This window comes from Amborella trichopoda, chromosome 4 (assembly GCF_054954075.1).
Source record: "Amborella trichopoda isolate Santa Cruz 75 chromosome 4, AtrichopodaSantaCruz75HAP2 v2.0, whole genome shotgun sequence".
NCBI classification, from domain to species: domain Eukaryota; kingdom Viridiplantae; phylum Streptophyta; class Magnoliopsida; order Amborellales; family Amborellaceae; genus Amborella; species Amborella trichopoda.
The window spans coordinates 52342252-52358991 of NC_142339.1; the positions used below are offsets into that span (position 1 = coordinate 52342252).

Consider the following 16740-nt stretch of genomic DNA (forward strand, 5'->3'; position numbering starts at 1 on the left):
CATTTTAGCAACATGAGCAAACGTTTCATCATAATCTATGCCATACTTCTATTTGTAACCTTAAACAACTAATCGTGTTTTATATCGCTTGATGCTTCCATCAGATTTAAGCTTCACATAAAAGACCCATTTACTACCAATAATAGATGTGTGAGAAGGACACGAAACAAGATCTCAATTATCATTTTTCAACGAAGCACTGCTTTTGCATCCATTGCCTCTTTCCAACAAGGCATAGTCAAGGCTAGCTGGTAGAAGGAAGGAATATCCACTGAATCTAATTGGGCAAATAATGATCCAGGGAATAAATAGAGATCTAGGTCTTTAGAAAGAACCTCAATCGTATCAAGAGAAGTAAACAGAGCTCTAGGCTGTAGTGAAAAGTCAAAATCATCCAGGGAGAAGCCATATCGATTAGGTGGATGAGGTACACGTGAAGAACATCGTAACTGAGTAGAGCTATCAATAAATGTAGGAAAAGAAACACTTATAGGTAGGGTGGAGGGCAACGAATCACTTACAGGTATGGTGGAGGTTTGACCTTACTTTAGTTGGTGAGATGGAGTGTGCGTGGATTGATATTGTTGGCCTTGTTGTTGAGGCGTTGGTTTATCAATGGAGAAATCTGGAAAGAAATGAGCAGAAGACCCTGATGATTTTGCAATTGAAGAGTAATAAAAGATGTTTTCCAAAAAGACATCATTGCAAAAAATACATATACGACGAGCTGTTGAATCATAACATAGAAACCCCTTTTGGTCGGGACAATAACCTACAAAAATACAAGTGACTGCTTGAACAGAAAATTTTGTTCGTTCATGCTGAGGAAGATGAACGAAACATACACACCCAAAAATATGAAAGAGAGAATAATCAATATGAACATGAAATAATGAATAATATGGAGATTGTTTATGCAAAACCAAGGATGGGAGGCGATTTATGAGATAAACTATTGTTGATGTAGCCCAACCAAAAAACTATGAGGGATATGAGAGTCATGCATAAGGGTCATCACAACTTCTAAGATATGGCAGTTTTTCTTTTCAGCTATGTCATTATGTTGTGGAGCATATGGACAAGTTTTTTGTGATTGAATACCTTGTGTTTTAAAAAAGTCTTGAAAATCATTAGATAACTATTCCCGCTGGCGTTTGACCGTAAGATTTCTACTTTGGTATTAAACTGAGTTGCAATCATGGATAAAAAAGTTTTAAAATGGGAGAACACTTCTGATTTATGGTGCATAAAGTATATCTAGATATATCATGTACAATCATCAATGAACAAAACAAAATTCTTATATCACATTCTGGATAAAGTTGGAGCAGGACCCCACACATCACTATGAATGAAATGGAAAGGTGCAGTTGTTTTATCTACTCGAGTCGAAACAGGCAAACTGGGGTGCTTTTATTCAAAGAACAACTAATACAAGATTTATTGATAGAATTCAAATCAAGTGTTTTATTGGGCAATGAACCAGAACAAAACAAAGTATCTAATTTACTTGCATTCGAATGACCAAGTCTCTGATGCCACATATGCCATTGTTTATTAAAAACAAAAAAATTAGAATTCGATGGAGAAAAGAAAGAAACGTCATGATTAGGTTCTCAAACTCCAAGGCAAACAAATGACCAATTCTACGCCCCTTCCCAGTCACTCTCCACGTGCGTTGGTCTTATATTAGACAACCATCACGATAAAATTGAACATTATAACCATCATCAACTAGTTAGCCCACAGAGATTAGATAGCAGTTAATTTAGGAACGAAAAGGACATTACGTAAATGAAAAAGTGTACCACGGGAGATAGAAAGTGAAAGATTATCAGTACCAATAATATACAGTCTCTCCCCATTAACGGTGATAATCTGACTATTACCTTGGTATAGTTTAGTAGATGTTGGACTTATGTGTACTCCAGTCATATGATTAGAGACACCCGAGTCAATAACCCAAAAGGGATTTACACTAGGGGATAGGTGAGAGTTCATGCCAGACAAGCCCATAGATTTTAAAGCAGAAGAGATAGCTGTAGATACAGAGTTTTGTAGCCATAAAGTTTTTTTGAGTGTACATAATTCATTCAAAAATAATGAAAGAGTGCAGTTGAAGGAGTTACAATTGGGCATATTGCATAAAAGAATGGAGCAATTTACGTACAAACATAGTTTGGAAGCCTTTATTACTATTTGTTGACATTTTTCCATAAATTACGATTGTGTTCACTTGAAAAGGCAGCATCTACAATCTATAAATTCCTTATCAAAGGGAGGGATCAACCAAATACAGTGAGTACATGGTCACAACACAAGGATAACAAAAATCAGTCAGAGATGTCTTTGGTCTTATTTTTCTCTTTTTTTTTTTCTTTTTTTTTTTAATAGTGAACCATCAAGAAAGAAGGTCTCCTATCTGTTTTCATTCAATAAATAATCTTACAAATTACATTGAGGGAACCCTTTGATGGAGAATATTGGCTATATTTGAAGTAAGAGGTCTAGTTCGTCTAATTGTACCTCCAGAAAGCATGAGCCTATACTTCACTAAAAAATCAATCATAGGATTAGCTTCCCTATATGCATGAAGGACCAATGAACATCTTGTAGAACCCAAAGGCAATTATGAATAATAATGTGCAACAAGGTACTGGGACTCTACTCAGCCAAGAACTCGCCCTTTGGCCGAGGCAGGTTACTCGGGCAGTCCAACGTACTAAAGTTAATGGTAGCATTGAGCGCTAATAACTTGTGGTTAAGGTTATAATTAACACTTTGGCATTAATTTTGTTAAAACTTTTGCTCCTATTGCCTACATAACTAGGGTTTATATCCTGATTTCTATGGATGTTGTTCATTAATAGCCCTCTAACAACTCAATGAAAACAATGCATTTCTCAATGGTGATCTCGCATCGCAGAAGAAGTTCATATTAAGTCATCCCATGGGGTCTCCAATCCCAATAATAAAATATGTCGACTACAACATGCACTCTATCTTGGTTCGAAAACTTTAGTTCTAGTATTGTATCCATAGGTTTTAGACAGAGCCATCAAGACCTGCCATGTTTGTCTCAGTCATACCCAAGGGACGTGCAATTCTCCTACTCTATGTCAATAATCTAATTATTTATAGTGATGATGAAGCCACTATTTATCTACTCAAGCAACAACTTAGTCAGCTTTTTGGAGGGGGAATGTGTGTGTTTGTATGTTTTCTTTCCTTTGTTTTATACATCATACTAGACAGGATGATCTTTCCTTAATCATGCATATTGTATTAGGATACTTCTTTTCTTTTTTATATATCACACAAGATGTATAATGTAAGCACCTTTGTATGCATAGAAGATTTTCTCCCACAAGTTGAACATAGAAAAATTATTCTTCCTCCATAATCTAGAACTTGAGATGGACTCTTCTAACACACCCCACTTTATCTCCATTTGGCATCGAAAGTAACCATGCGTTCCATTGTGGTTTATTCTATAAATCATGAATTATTGTTCCTCTCAACATAATGCACAGTCTTTCAATCAATACTTCCCCTAAACCAAGAAGAAAAACTATAAAGAAAACAAATTTGAAGATGTAAACCTTGTTCCATTGCAATTTCTCTTTGAGAAGGAGAAACTGCATGTACAAACAAGAAGAATTTTTAACGGTTGACAAAATTGCAATTAGTTCTGATCTGGCCTTCATGAGGCCCAGTGAGCACTTGGGTGTTGCCAAGGTTCACCATGGACACAGCAAATTGCTGGAAGAAGAGCCCTGACTGCGTTCCAAGGGCCACAACAATGGGTGCAGTTCTTGAGTCAGACTGGAGCAACTGATCAGTAGAGAGAAGTCCCATCTTCTTTTGGAGGTTCATGTAGTAGACGGAGTCGAACTTTGTTGGGGTGATGGCATCAAGCTCAACCTCCTCTGAGGCCCACCTGCATTTCCTCTTCAAGTAGTTCCGGTAACTCACGGATAGGGTCGGGTCGGGCTTGACAGTTCGGTTGAAGTTATAGAGTCTGTTTTGTACTGAACCACACTTGCACCTTCCGATTGTGTGTGCACCTGAAAATTCAACTGTGCTTCAGCTAGAGCCCCTGTTTATATGTATCCCCCTTCAAAGTTCATCTTAGAGTTGGGTGTGGGATCCAAAATTTTTGGGGATCTTGACCATTGCAATCATCAATATGAAAATATGAATAAATGTTTAAATTTAAAATGGTATATCTAAATGAAAAAGTGTACATAAGATTCACAACCTAAATTGTAGAAATAAGGTGCACCTCAAAACTCGATCAGAAAGGCCTACTTTGACATTGAAAAACCATCTAATTATTCATCTTGACATCGAGATACATGAATATGGAAAAAAAATAAAAAATTTGAGTACTAAAAATGATACAACTTACAATATATTATATGGACCATCTATTTTCAATATTTTTATGTATTTATAGATCTGCTTCAGTTGAGCCAATTTTGGAGTTCAAAATTTTAGGGAAGAAAATATATTCTCAAGCCATCCTAAAAGCTTTTGACACCAAAATTGCATCTTATGATAAAATTTGGATGTGCAGCTTTCATTATTTAAGGTTGCAACCTTATGCAAACCTCACCCATATCTAAAACCTTGTTTTGCTCTTCATTTTACTTCTTCAAAGATCATCAAATTAGCACCATTTTTGGAAATGTACAGATGGATTTGTGGCCATGGTTGAACTGTATTTCCAGTGATTCGAGATGTCCTTTACATCCTAAATCTATATAAATAAAGGATTATGCCAAAAAAATACTTACCAATATTTATCAAATATTCCAAATTATATATGAAAATTTATATAACCATCGCAAATATTTATAATTTTTAAGAATTATTTTAAAAAATTTATGTATCCCGTGCCCTGCTCAGAGTAACTCACCCTCCCCTCATCAGAGTTGGACTCAGGCGAGTCCCGTATCACTTGAAGAGAGAGAGAGAGAGAGAGAGAGAGAGAGAGAGCAAGTACCAGAGAGAACGACGAGATCGAGGACATTGAGACCTCTTGACTGGAAAAGCTCGATGAGCGACGTGATATTCTCGTGGCCGCCTGGAACCACATTCGTTTCCTTGGCAATGGACACCACTCCATCTTTCCTTCCAAACGGAACCGCCCAGAATGGACCTCCAATCTGCACATCCTCAACAACTTTATAATCAAACCCAGTAACTCCCCCTCTCTTCCTTCCATCAACCAAAAACTAACAGCAAGAATAACCCTCACGGAGAGATGGAGAACCAACCTTGAGCGTTGCGTCTCGTGCAGCAGCAGTGAGTATGTCGGAGCAAGACACAGTTTTGGGGCACTGCTTCTCAACGGCTGCTTTAATGTCGTCGATCACATTGAAGCCACGTAATGTGGCGCTCGCCTGGGCTTGACGCTCACTCCCCGCGTGGTTCAGCAAAATGGACGCATCGCAGCCCTAGTATCATCAGATAAACAATGCAAGATAGATTCGAAGCTTCGAACTGAACCCAAAAAGAGAGAGAGAGAGAGAGAGAGCAGTGTTCAAAAAAATTGAACCAGCCTCAAAAACGTTCCAGGGGCTGGGTCCGAGTAATTGGTAAACTGCCGCTTCAACCAGCCCAACGGGTCAGGTCCAGGTCAATCCAAAAAGGGTTAAAAAATAAAATATAGTATAAAAAACAATATGTGCAGCTTGTGTCCAAATGAAGTTGAAAAGAGTGAAAAAAATAAATTTTGAAAAATCTAGAGAATTATTGATACCTCTACCCTCAATACTTTTTTAATATACCTAAACTCCAACAATATTTTTTTATATATTTACCCTCAATCAAAAAGTCACCGCATTTTTAAACCAAAATTCCTTGTTTTTCTCTTTACCCCTTTTTTCTGTCTTTTTTGACGCACAACCCTCTCTCACTTTTTTTTCTCTACCTCTGTCCACCTATTATCTCTCTTTTTTTTTCTCTGCAAGTGGTATGGGACTCCCCTGAGTCCAACTTTGATGACATATAGAGAGAAGATGGGTGGAGAGATGTCAAGAAAGAACACAAGAGAGGATCACATGTCTTGAAGGACAAAGAAAAAAAAAAAAAAAAAAAAAAGAAGAGAAAGAAAAAAAAGAAGTATTTTGGTTCCAAAATGCTTTGAGTATTTAACCAGGGGTAAATACAAAAAAAAAATGGTATTGAGTTTAGAGTATAATAGAAAAACTATAGGGAAAAGAGAATAAAGATGAAGAGGAAAAAAAAAAAGTGTTGAAGTTTAGGATACAATAGAAAATGTATTGGGGTAAAATGTATAGAAAGTTAAATGGGGTATCTATAATTTTTTCAAAAATCCATTTGTGCCCCCAAAGTATTTTTTAAATTTTTAAAAATTAAAAAAATATAAAAATAAATAATCATTGCCTAAACACTTTCCAATTTTCGCCAAAAATAATAAAAAAAATATTTAAAAAATAGGATTATAAATAAATCCCTCATTTTTTGGGATTTTATATATATATTGATATTTTTTTAAAATACTCTAGTAGACCACCAAAAAGCAGTCAAAATCGGATCAGCCAGTGCCCCGATTCTAGTTTGACCCACCAGTTCTAAGTTAGATCCGCCGAGTTTGCAAAGAGAGAAAGAGAGAGAGAGTAATGGGAATGGTTAATTACCCTGAGAATGCAGTCGTGAAAGTGCAACCTGATGAGGCTAGCGGCAAGAGTGTAGTCCTTGTTGATCCACGCCGCGACCTTGTTGTGGATTATGGACTCCACCTGAGGACAGCTCTTAACGTAGTAGTCAAAGGACAGGAGGCCCTCCTGAGGCGCCATCGCCGTTGCATGCTTTGCCTCCGCCAAGACCACAAGAAGGACCACCACAGCGCAAATAGCGCACCACATTTTCTATGAGACAGTCGCCTGACCACCGTTCCCTTTGCTAGCAACGATAAGAACATTCGGTTTTTATAGGCTGGTTGGTTGCTTCACTGTGGGTCAGTCGTGACGAGCACTCGCACGTTTCCTTGACATACCCGCACGACGTTCGCTATCCATTTTTGCATTCATACATGTGATTAAAAAAATGGGTCCCCTCCCCCACAATTATGTATCAAATAGTTCGACTCCGAAGGTTCCTGATTCCATGAGCCTACCCATTAGCTTAATAAGTAATAGATGTTTGAAAACCCGTCGATTTTCAATATAGATCATCGATCCAACAATCTGACACGGATCTATGGGTGAATGATCTATCCCACTGAATTGGGTTTTAAAATACTAGAAAATAATAAATAAGGAGAACAGTGCGGTTCAAGAATTTCCCGGACCAGAATTGCCTACTCATAGATTTTGAACAGACCCATGGCTCGATGAGTTTGAAAACATGAACTTTTACTGATATTGATATACTGAGAGTCCGGAACTTATTTATCACAATTACCTCCAACCATTCAAATGTGAAATCAGGTGAGAAGGTACTATTTGACCGTGTTTGAAGTTGGTGTCTTTGAGGTTCATTTATGGTTTCATTGTGCATGATGGAAATGTATACAAGGGAGATCATTTACTTAGTTAAAATCAAGTCACAATTACTCGTCTGTTAGATTTCAAATCAAGTGATTGTAAGAGTGTTATTAACTAGACTCAGTTTATAAAAGAATATGTTGAACTTCATGACACACCTCAATTCATCCATTTTGACATCTAAAGACTACAAATAATTGTGACTTCTTTATGATAAAGATAAATGGTCTCATACTATACGATGCCATATGTAATCCCATTAGTTTACATGGGAGGTTTGTATAAGCTGACTTCCTTGTGCTATAGAAGTAGGCACACCTCTAAAGTTTTTTTGGAGGCATAGTTCTGGCTTCAAAAACCCTATGATGATTTGAAAAATCTATTCTTATCCACAGCCATAAAATTTAAAATTTTAATGTTGTACAAATTGAGCAGAGCCGTATATACTTGAAATCTTGAAAATAGATGGCCCAAATAACTTATGGAAAAGTATATAATGAGACCATTTACCTATGGTATAAGGTGGTCACAATTAATGTTGACCATTAGATATAAAATTGGATTGTGCATTTATTCCATTGATCAAACTCAAAGTTCAAAAGAAATTTTTACAAAGTATGTGACACACCCAAGCTATCAGATTTCACATCAGATGATTAGAAGTAATTGTGACCTTATTGTAGCAAAGGCAAATGGTCTCGATGCATACAATCTCATAACTTATTACAAAGAATATAATTTTTAGTACTTGAAAAAAAAAATTCTTCATATCCACACATCTCAAGTTCAAAATGACCAATTGAAGGGTTCTCCAATCTTAGAATACTCTCTTCTAGATAATTTTAAAGGCCCAGTATGCAACCTTATACAATTTTTTGTCCTTATTTATTACATTCTTTCCTGTAAAGGGAACGTATATAATAAGACCATTTATCTTTGTTACAATGTGGTCACAATTAATCTTGAACATTGGATATGAAATTGGGTGGCTGTACTTATTTTATTGACCAAGCTCAAAGTTCAAAAAAAAATTTCTCGAACTTTGTGACACACCCAAACTATTAGATTTCACATCGGATGGACGTAAATAATTGTGACCTTTATGTACCAAAGGTAAATGGTCTCATTATATACAATCCCTTATATTAATAAAGTATCCATCTATATTAAGGACCCAGTTTCTATGTGTCCATATAAAAATTAGTCACATCTTAAAAATCTATTTTTGAGATGAATTTTTAAACCTAATTTTTAAGGACATGTAATATCTAACATGAAGATCACGAATATGAAAAACTAAATAAATTTTAAAAATTAAAAATAATAATTCTATTGAGAAAACATTTAAACATTTTTAATTGTTTTTAGATGGACCACCTATTTGCATCAATTTGTAAGATGAATGCTTTATACCTCGGGAACCGCAATGTAGAAATGTTGTCCCCCGCCTCAATAAACAATTTTCCTTATATTAATAAGGTACTTAGAGTTTCACCCTATAATTATTCTTAGGACATAGTTTCTATGAGTCGATGTAGAAATGAGTTACCTCTTAAAAATCTATTTTTGAGATGGATTTTTTGACGTAATTTTTGAGGGCATGTAATCTCTAATATGAAGATCATGAATATAAAAAGATAAATAAATTTTAAAAATTAAAAATAATAATTCTATTAAAAAGGCATTTGGACCTTTAGTTTCAATTAGTTTTTGATGGACCACCTATTTTCATCCATCTTTAAGATGGATGCTTTATACCTCGGGGACTACAAATGTAGAAATGCGGTCTCTGCCACAAGAAACAAATTTCCTTATTCTTATTGTAACAACATTTACTATACCAATTATAATGACTAAAATGCCTTTACTCATTGTTTTTGCTATAAAATAGCAATTAAACTTGATGATACACGCCACTTCCTAAACATAAGCTATAGGATTTCATATGAGATTTCTTAGGATGTTAAATATAAGCCCTCTATTATACTAATGGAACATTGTCAAATTCCTTCTGGATGTTCAAATAAATTAAGGAAAATGTTTATATAAGGGTAAGGCCCTAAACAATAAAAAATAAAATTGAGGCACGCCTCAAAAATTCACTAGAAGATGTTATTTCGATGCTAAAAAACATTCAATTCGACCATCTCAACCTCAAGGACATGAGAAAAAATAGAGTTCAAGTCTTAGAAATAGTGCATCTTGCAATGCATTATCTTGACTGTCAATTTTCAAGATTTTCAAACGTTCATAGATCTTCCCGATTTGTCAATTTTCAAGATTTTCAAGTGTTCATAGATCTTCTCGGTCTACACTACTTTTTAATTTTTCAATTTTACAATTAGAAATGAAAATAAATTGGCAGGACATCACAAAGATTTCTGATACTGAAACAACATGTTTCAGTACTATTTCAAGGTGCGCCTTATTTTAATTGGTTTGGACCTCATCCTTATACAAACCACATCCAATAAATATGGAATGGCCTTTGATAGAGCAGAATGGCGGGCCATAATTCGTTTCGCCAATCCAAAATAGTTGAATCCTATGAAATCATTTTATGTTCTTCAATTTTACATTATTGAATCCTATGAAATCGTTTTATCTCCTTCAAATTGAAGAACATAAGATGATAGGGTGGAAATGGTTGAATATATACATAATATGGAAGAAGAATATATACATAATATGGAATAAGATAGAAGAATCTACATTTAAAGATAAACCAGTAAGGAAGATCATTTCATAAGGGTCTCCTAAGATAATCACTATGAAAGATCATTTCATAAGGGTATGTTCTTTCCATCTCATAATCATATCATACGTAACAGAAATCAAGCTCAAATAATGAGCCTACCTAATTATCCGTAACATTCTTCGTGCCCTATGGGTGAGCCCGGTGAAAGCCTCCAACAAATGGATCAAATACTACAAAACAGATGGCCCTAGCAATTTTAATTTCCACTACGTGAACCTGTAGAATAGATTGCCATGGCTAGTAATAATAATGGCGCCCATAAGAAGCCTGGCGAAAAAATAACAGCTTCCACGCCATAAGCTGCTGCAAGAAGGGTGCATTGCTGCATCCATAGAAATTCAAACTGACTAAGAAAGCAAAATTTCATTTCCCTTGAAAATTCAGCGATATAAGTAAGTTTTAATGAGGAAAAGGTACTCTTAAATGTAAATAGAAAATGGACAAAATTAGCATATGGAGAACACTTACCCTGAAATGCACGAAGAAAATGCAGAATGCTACCAGTACTAGAGCAGTCCTCATCCAGCCTTGGCATACTTTGCAAGAGGTATTTGAAGCCATGATGGACCTGCATTGTCTACTATCTCCATTTGGCTTTGGAGACTTTGATGATCCCTGAGAACTTCTCAATTTGTCACCGCAGTGTATGTAAAACAATGCCCTTTCAGTGTACAAGCCATAGATCAAAATAAACAAAGGACCAACGATGAGATACATGAAAGGGAGGATTATAACCATGACATCAGGAGAGCCAAGCCCATCCTCGCCAATGTGGATGCCAGGAATAGTAACCCTCCACCCATGTATAGACATGCTGGCAATCGGGCTATCCACTGCAGTACCATGACCCCAGAACCATGGAAACGTGAGCAAATATAAGAGATAAACAGCCATCACGCACCATATCTTCACATCTCGGGATCCCTCTATCAAGAACCAAAGAGGCAGGAAGTATTTTCCCCTCTGGCCCAAAGGGGAAGAAACAGAGACCGACATTGCCCATTTCTGGTAAGAGGAACTCTTTTGCATGAAGTAGTTTAGCAATTTTGGAAGAAAAAGCAATAAGAAAAGGAAGCCAATGTTACTCCATAAGAGAATAAGATATAAGTCCTCCCAACTTGTATGAAATATCAAACATTCCAGCCATGTCTTATGCAAATGCCCAAGTTTACCATCAACTGAGAAAGGTATCAACGTGCTTGATGCTTCTCTGTTAAGATTATCAATGGCAAAAACCTGAAGCCAAAAACGGGTTGCTGGTGCTCCTGTGTACCTGCCTACATTCAATTTGGCACGATACAATGCTGGGGGAATAGCAGATCCAGTTATTTGTAGTGGAACCTCTTCCACTAACCGAAAAGCTCGAGATGAGTCAAAAATTTTTGCTGTGACATTAAGAATTAGATTTTGACTAAAAACAAGAGCACCAACATCATCTCTTGGCAAATCATGCCCCAAACTAACCCCATTCATGCTTCGTGAATCAAGAGGATAGTTAACATGGATGGTTGTCAGGAAACCATCACTAGGTCCAGTTTTTGTCAAAAGATCGATATCAGAGAATGACACTTTTCCTCCATCTATAGCCAGAATTCTTATCAATTTAGACTCTTTCCAGTCTCCTAGTTCCCACTCCCAAAACTGGCCAGATTTTCCATGCTTGGTATCAGATGCGGAGTTGAAAGAATGATGCCTAAAGAGTCGTCTACTGAACTTTGCATGCAAATGACCACAAAGGTAAGCAGAAACCGAGTGCCTTGAAAATATGCTCTCATACCGCCTCCCTGATTCAGAAGAAGCAATGAAGGACATTGGGAAGTGTCCAAAAGTGATTTTGGTAACTGGTGTATCAGAATGTGAATCCCAATATTCAAGTTCAGACTCCACACATTTAATTGCTAGGTCACTTGGATGCCCAAACAGATTTGAAGGGCCCCGGATTCCAATGTTCATTGAATCGTCTATTCCCAGGAAGACATATTTTCTATCCTTTGCCTAGAAAACCTTTAAAAGAAATATCAGCTTGAGCTATCATGGAAGCACAAAATATTATGGATTTTCATTTAGCCAGCACAAATTGAAGAGGAGAAATCAAGGTAATAATAGACGCAATATTTTATGGTGTCAAGGCAACTAAAAACCATTAAAAACTTAAGAATGGAAATGTTTTCTATCAAATGCATCTAACCTCAGAAACCTCATTCTGGATCACTGATCCAAAAACTCAGTTCAAACCTCATATATAAAGAAACCAGCACTAATCACGCAGCAAATCAAATTATTGATAACCTTTTTGTCTGTCATCCTAAATATTCTATAGCCACTACATGCAATTTATGAAGGGATAAATCGTTTATTTCATTTCTAAACATTTCTAATTCTCCTGTCTACATTTCTAAGTCTTATTCCAAAGACACGTTTTAATTGAATTTGGAACCTTTGTGTAGTTTTTTTGATACCTTGATTCTCTCTCTCTCTTTCTTTTTCTTTTCTTTTCTTTTTTTTGTCAATTGAGTCATTAATTCAGCTGCTTGCTCGAAAAGGAAGCACAAATCATAATCTGACTTTCAAATATTACTAAGCTATTGTTCAACAAACATCCAGGATTAGAACAACAATTATATTATAAAATACGATGTCTCTAGGTCAATTTGCATGTGATCCATTAAAACATATATCCCTCCTAAAGAAACAGTGTCCCTGAATCTGCCTATTTTGGAACTCATCATATGAAATTGATAGAACAAATGAACTTAAGTACATACATGTGAAAATATTCATAAGTAATTCAATTGGGAAGTTAATGAATCAGTCGAAGATTATCAGGTTCTTCATCATCAGGCATTGGAACTCTCTAGCTAAGAACAGCTATTCATGTGAATTTTTATTACAAAGAAAACAGTTATTCATGGGAATCTGAGTTTGGTTAACAACTGACTTAACTTGCAAATAGTTATACCCTGCAACTGACTTAACCTGCGAATAGTTACACCCTGCATTTGGAAAATATTACGTATATGTAAATAGTTGATACACAGCAGTCTATACTATTAGCGCCAATAACGGTACGGAGTAACGGCTTAGTTGGTAGGGAGGTCATGATTGCAACAATATATTTGGGTTCAAATTCCACACTGACAACCACCTCCCACCCTTCCCCTACCACCCCCACAAAAAAAACAATACTAATAAATAAATAAAAGCCACTCCCACAGATTCGAAGTAAATAGAAGAGTAAATATTTCATAGATAGATTACCATGTAATGCCAGTTTTGTGTAAAATCCACAACTAGACTTGATTCGAGAATGATATGCAATTATCTCAAAGAGTCTTTTCCAATTTTGTAGCCAAGTGAATTATGATGAAGATATCTACATGGGAACAATGTCAACCAAGACTATAACAGATAATTCCAGAAAAAAGAAAACAAAGAACCTTCTAAGTGTTCCAACGATATTGAAAAACTTACCACAAGAGCCATGCTTTGGATGGTGTTTAGCCTATTGCTCTGTGAACTTAAACTATATCTTGAGAAGAAATCCAAATGGCCACCAACATAAGGAACTCCATATTTATCATGATTGCCTCTTATATCCAAGAAAGCTTCCCTGTGTATTCCACTCTCCTTGACAACAGCATCCATAGCCCTCTTGTATTGGATCCATTCAGATTCATCTTGCCTTGTGGAAGTTCTCTCCATGTTTTTAGCATCTGCTCATAGGAGAGGGGAAAAAACCACGAAAAAAAAAAAGAAAAACGAAAGCGAAGGATTCAGCTTCTTTCTTCCTAAGAATAGAAGATAATCACATGATAACAAGGAAAAATGATGTTACCCAACAAAAAGTTTCCAATAAATGGGTTAAAAGATAAAGTCAACATATTGAAAACTGCAAATATTTTCTAAAAACAAACCAACCCCTTGAGGAGATGCAAACCATCACTCGAGACAGATCTAATATTCGAAAAGTAATCAAGGATAGGGTGCTCAGCAGAAAAATGCAGAATGTAAATAACCATGAAGTTATAGTAGAGGCTAATAAGCAACCTTGGAATGGAGTCATAGTCTACCAGTGAAGAACAGGTCGTCTTTGTGCCCCTTTTATGTCATAAAAAACAAAACCATATCCAGACGACAATATGTCAGTTACATCATTGATCATGCTTATGAAGAAATAGATCAACAATAAGTATTAATTATCTTCTCTCAGATCTACAACTATGGTTGGTTATCTTCTCTCCAACAATAGTTTACGTAACAATTCAAGGACAATATTGATAGGTGATGATAGAGTTATTTTAAGAGGTATGAGCCCGACAAGCCAACAAAATCACCAGCCCAGGTACTCAAAAGCCATAGCAACAATACAAGAATTCTTTATCATAATTCCCCAAGTGACTCATCGGAAGCACATAATTTGGCAGCTCAAAGATAATAATTTTTTGTTAAAAAAATTCCTGAACTGAAAAAATAGAATTAGATATTCAGAAGTATTAAGTTCTTTTCAGAACCACTTCAAGCAGAACAGTTCAATTTTTTTCAAAGAGGGAGCTAATGTAGACTAATTAAAAAGGAATTCAGCACTATATCACCAAGTTAAATTTAAAAAATATCAAATCTTTGGAACAATCGTAAGGAACGAAACTTGTACATATTTACCACTTCCAAACTAACAGTCCAACAGCAATGCCTAAGAAATGCTGAATGGAATTTCATCTCTTTGTCCACTTCCACTCCTATTTCCATATCTATTCATTTCTAATTGTAAGGTTTGGTCTTTCGACATAAGAGTTTTTGGAAGATGTTTTGTAAGGACTTGCTCTGGCGTTGTTTAGCATGTAAGGGTGCCATTTCCTACTCTGAATTAGCACCAAGAGTCTCAATTTTTCATGGTATATTGTGATGGATAGTGTGATGAAATGAACAACAGCAAACTACGTCTTCTTATATACAAAAGAAGCTAACCATATATAGAGAAACAAAACTCTCAAATATAGATGTAGTGGGTTATTCTTAACCAGTTTGTATCACTCCATGATCACTGTTGTGTGGAGTATTTGATCATTGATGTCACCTCAGTTTGAGCTCACATTTTTTTCACAGCCAACCTTAAATAAACCAAATTATGCCTATTGAAACCCATTTTTGAGACCTCTTTAAGCAAGCCGATGTTCTTCTAAAGATCAAGTGTGTTAAAATACGCCCATACTACAAAAGCCAATGCAAAATCTCATAAAAAATGGAAAATCAAATGGAACATAGAGGAGCCCCATTCTATGTGCTTCAATTTGAGAGGACCTGGTATTTCATATTGATGAAAATGATTCAAAGTAACGTGTAATTACATCTTTCATAGTCAGACTCGCCAAACATAAAATTCAATGAGAATTTAGAGAGAGAGAGAGAGAGAGCTGACCCGTAAGATCTCCAGTGATAAGAACGAGAGAAGGACGTATGATTTTGAGAGCAGGGGCAAGAAGCCTCTTCAAATCCTCAGCCCTTTCACCATGATAAGAGCTCACATGAAGATCAGAGACCTGAACCACCCATACCACCTCCCCTTCAACACCAATCCTCTCCCTCGAAACGGCGCAACTCTCAACAAACCAGAAAAACCCCACCACAAACAACGAAACCCCCACAAGACATGAGTGCGCCATGCTCACAAGACGGTACAGTGAGAGTTAAGGGAAAGGCCCGCTATATATTAATCACCCCGATAACTGCAAGAAGCATCTGTGTTGGTTATTCGAAATTCCTTTCGTTGATTGTCAATCAACACAAAAGCATATATTCTCTCTCATTATCTCTCTCCCCTCTGGTTTTTAGTCACGCCTCGATGGGACCTTATTACTTTGGTAATCAATCGTTGGTGGAGAATAAAGTGCTCCTCGTCTTCTTTCCTCAGTTCTGATCCATCGAATTGATGCTCTCTCTGTGGGCTTAAAAGAGCACAATGAGAATACCATTTTGTGGATTATGAATTTAGATAAAGTCTATAAGCCACCGGCACATTTGAATTTGAAAACCTGCCCATTCTCAAGGTGAATTAGTTTCCAAACACCTTTTTGCAACTGGATCGAAGTCTTCCTTCTAAAAAAACATCAACGACGGGCTCAGCAACATGGGGTTTAGATCTCTTCTTGTCGAATTGGAATTGGTGCTCTCTCTCTCCCATTTTCTTTGTGGAGAGGCTCTTTCCATCTCTACTCAAGAACTAGAGACGACCGCATGAGCACATTGTAGGGGATATGGACATAAGACTATTTCCCTTGGGCACAAGTAGGTTACAATTCCTCTTGGCCTTCATGTGAACTATGGTACTGGGGACTTTTTTATTTGTTCTTTTTCTTTTATGGGTAATTAGTGGGGGATGACAAACCCTACCCATTCTTTGGTTTTTGAATGCATTAGGTAGGAATGAAAGCTTAGACTTTAGATGGAGCACAAGCCGTGCTATCACCA

At 36.3% G+C, this 16740-nt stretch overlaps 2 protein-coding genes across 4 annotated transcripts; both read right to left on the reverse strand.

Annotated features, from left to right (window-relative positions):
* Positions 1-3450: 3450 nt before the first annotated feature.
* Positions 3451-8370, reverse strand: LOC18421938 (Peroxidase superfamily protein). Its single transcript, XM_006826805.4, has 4 exons — positions 6669-8370; positions 5283-5462; positions 5009-5171; positions 3451-4067 (listed from the first exon to the last, which is right to left on the reverse strand). Exons 1-4 carry the CDS (start codon positions 6894-6896, stop codon positions 3664-3666), a joined length of 975 nt encoding a protein of 324 aa, XP_006826868.3. The 5' UTR covers positions 6897-8370; the 3' UTR covers positions 3451-3663.
* Positions 8371-10258: 1888 nt separating this feature from the next.
* On the reverse strand, positions 10259-16370 carry LOC18421939 (putative metallophosphoesterase At3g03305). 3 transcript variants are annotated; one of them, XM_020665877.2, is made up of 5 exons: positions 15692-16370; positions 14323-14373; positions 13747-13988; positions 10744-12270; positions 10259-10597 (listed from the first exon to the last, which is right to left on the reverse strand). In XM_020665877.2, exons 2-5 carry the CDS (start codon positions 14336-14338, stop codon positions 10472-10474), a joined length of 1911 nt encoding a protein of 636 aa, XP_020521536.2. In that variant the 5' UTR covers positions 14339-14373; positions 15692-16370; the 3' UTR covers positions 10259-10471. The 3 variants fall into 3 exon arrangements, with proteins under 3 accessions (XP_020521536.2, XP_006826869.2, XP_088721743.1); XM_006826806.4 differs by lacking the exon at positions 14323-14373; XM_088865617.1 differs by lacking the exons at positions 14323-14373; positions 15692-16370 and having other exon boundaries at positions 10744-12279; positions 13747-13904.
* Between the last annotated feature and the right edge of the window lie 370 nt (positions 16371-16740).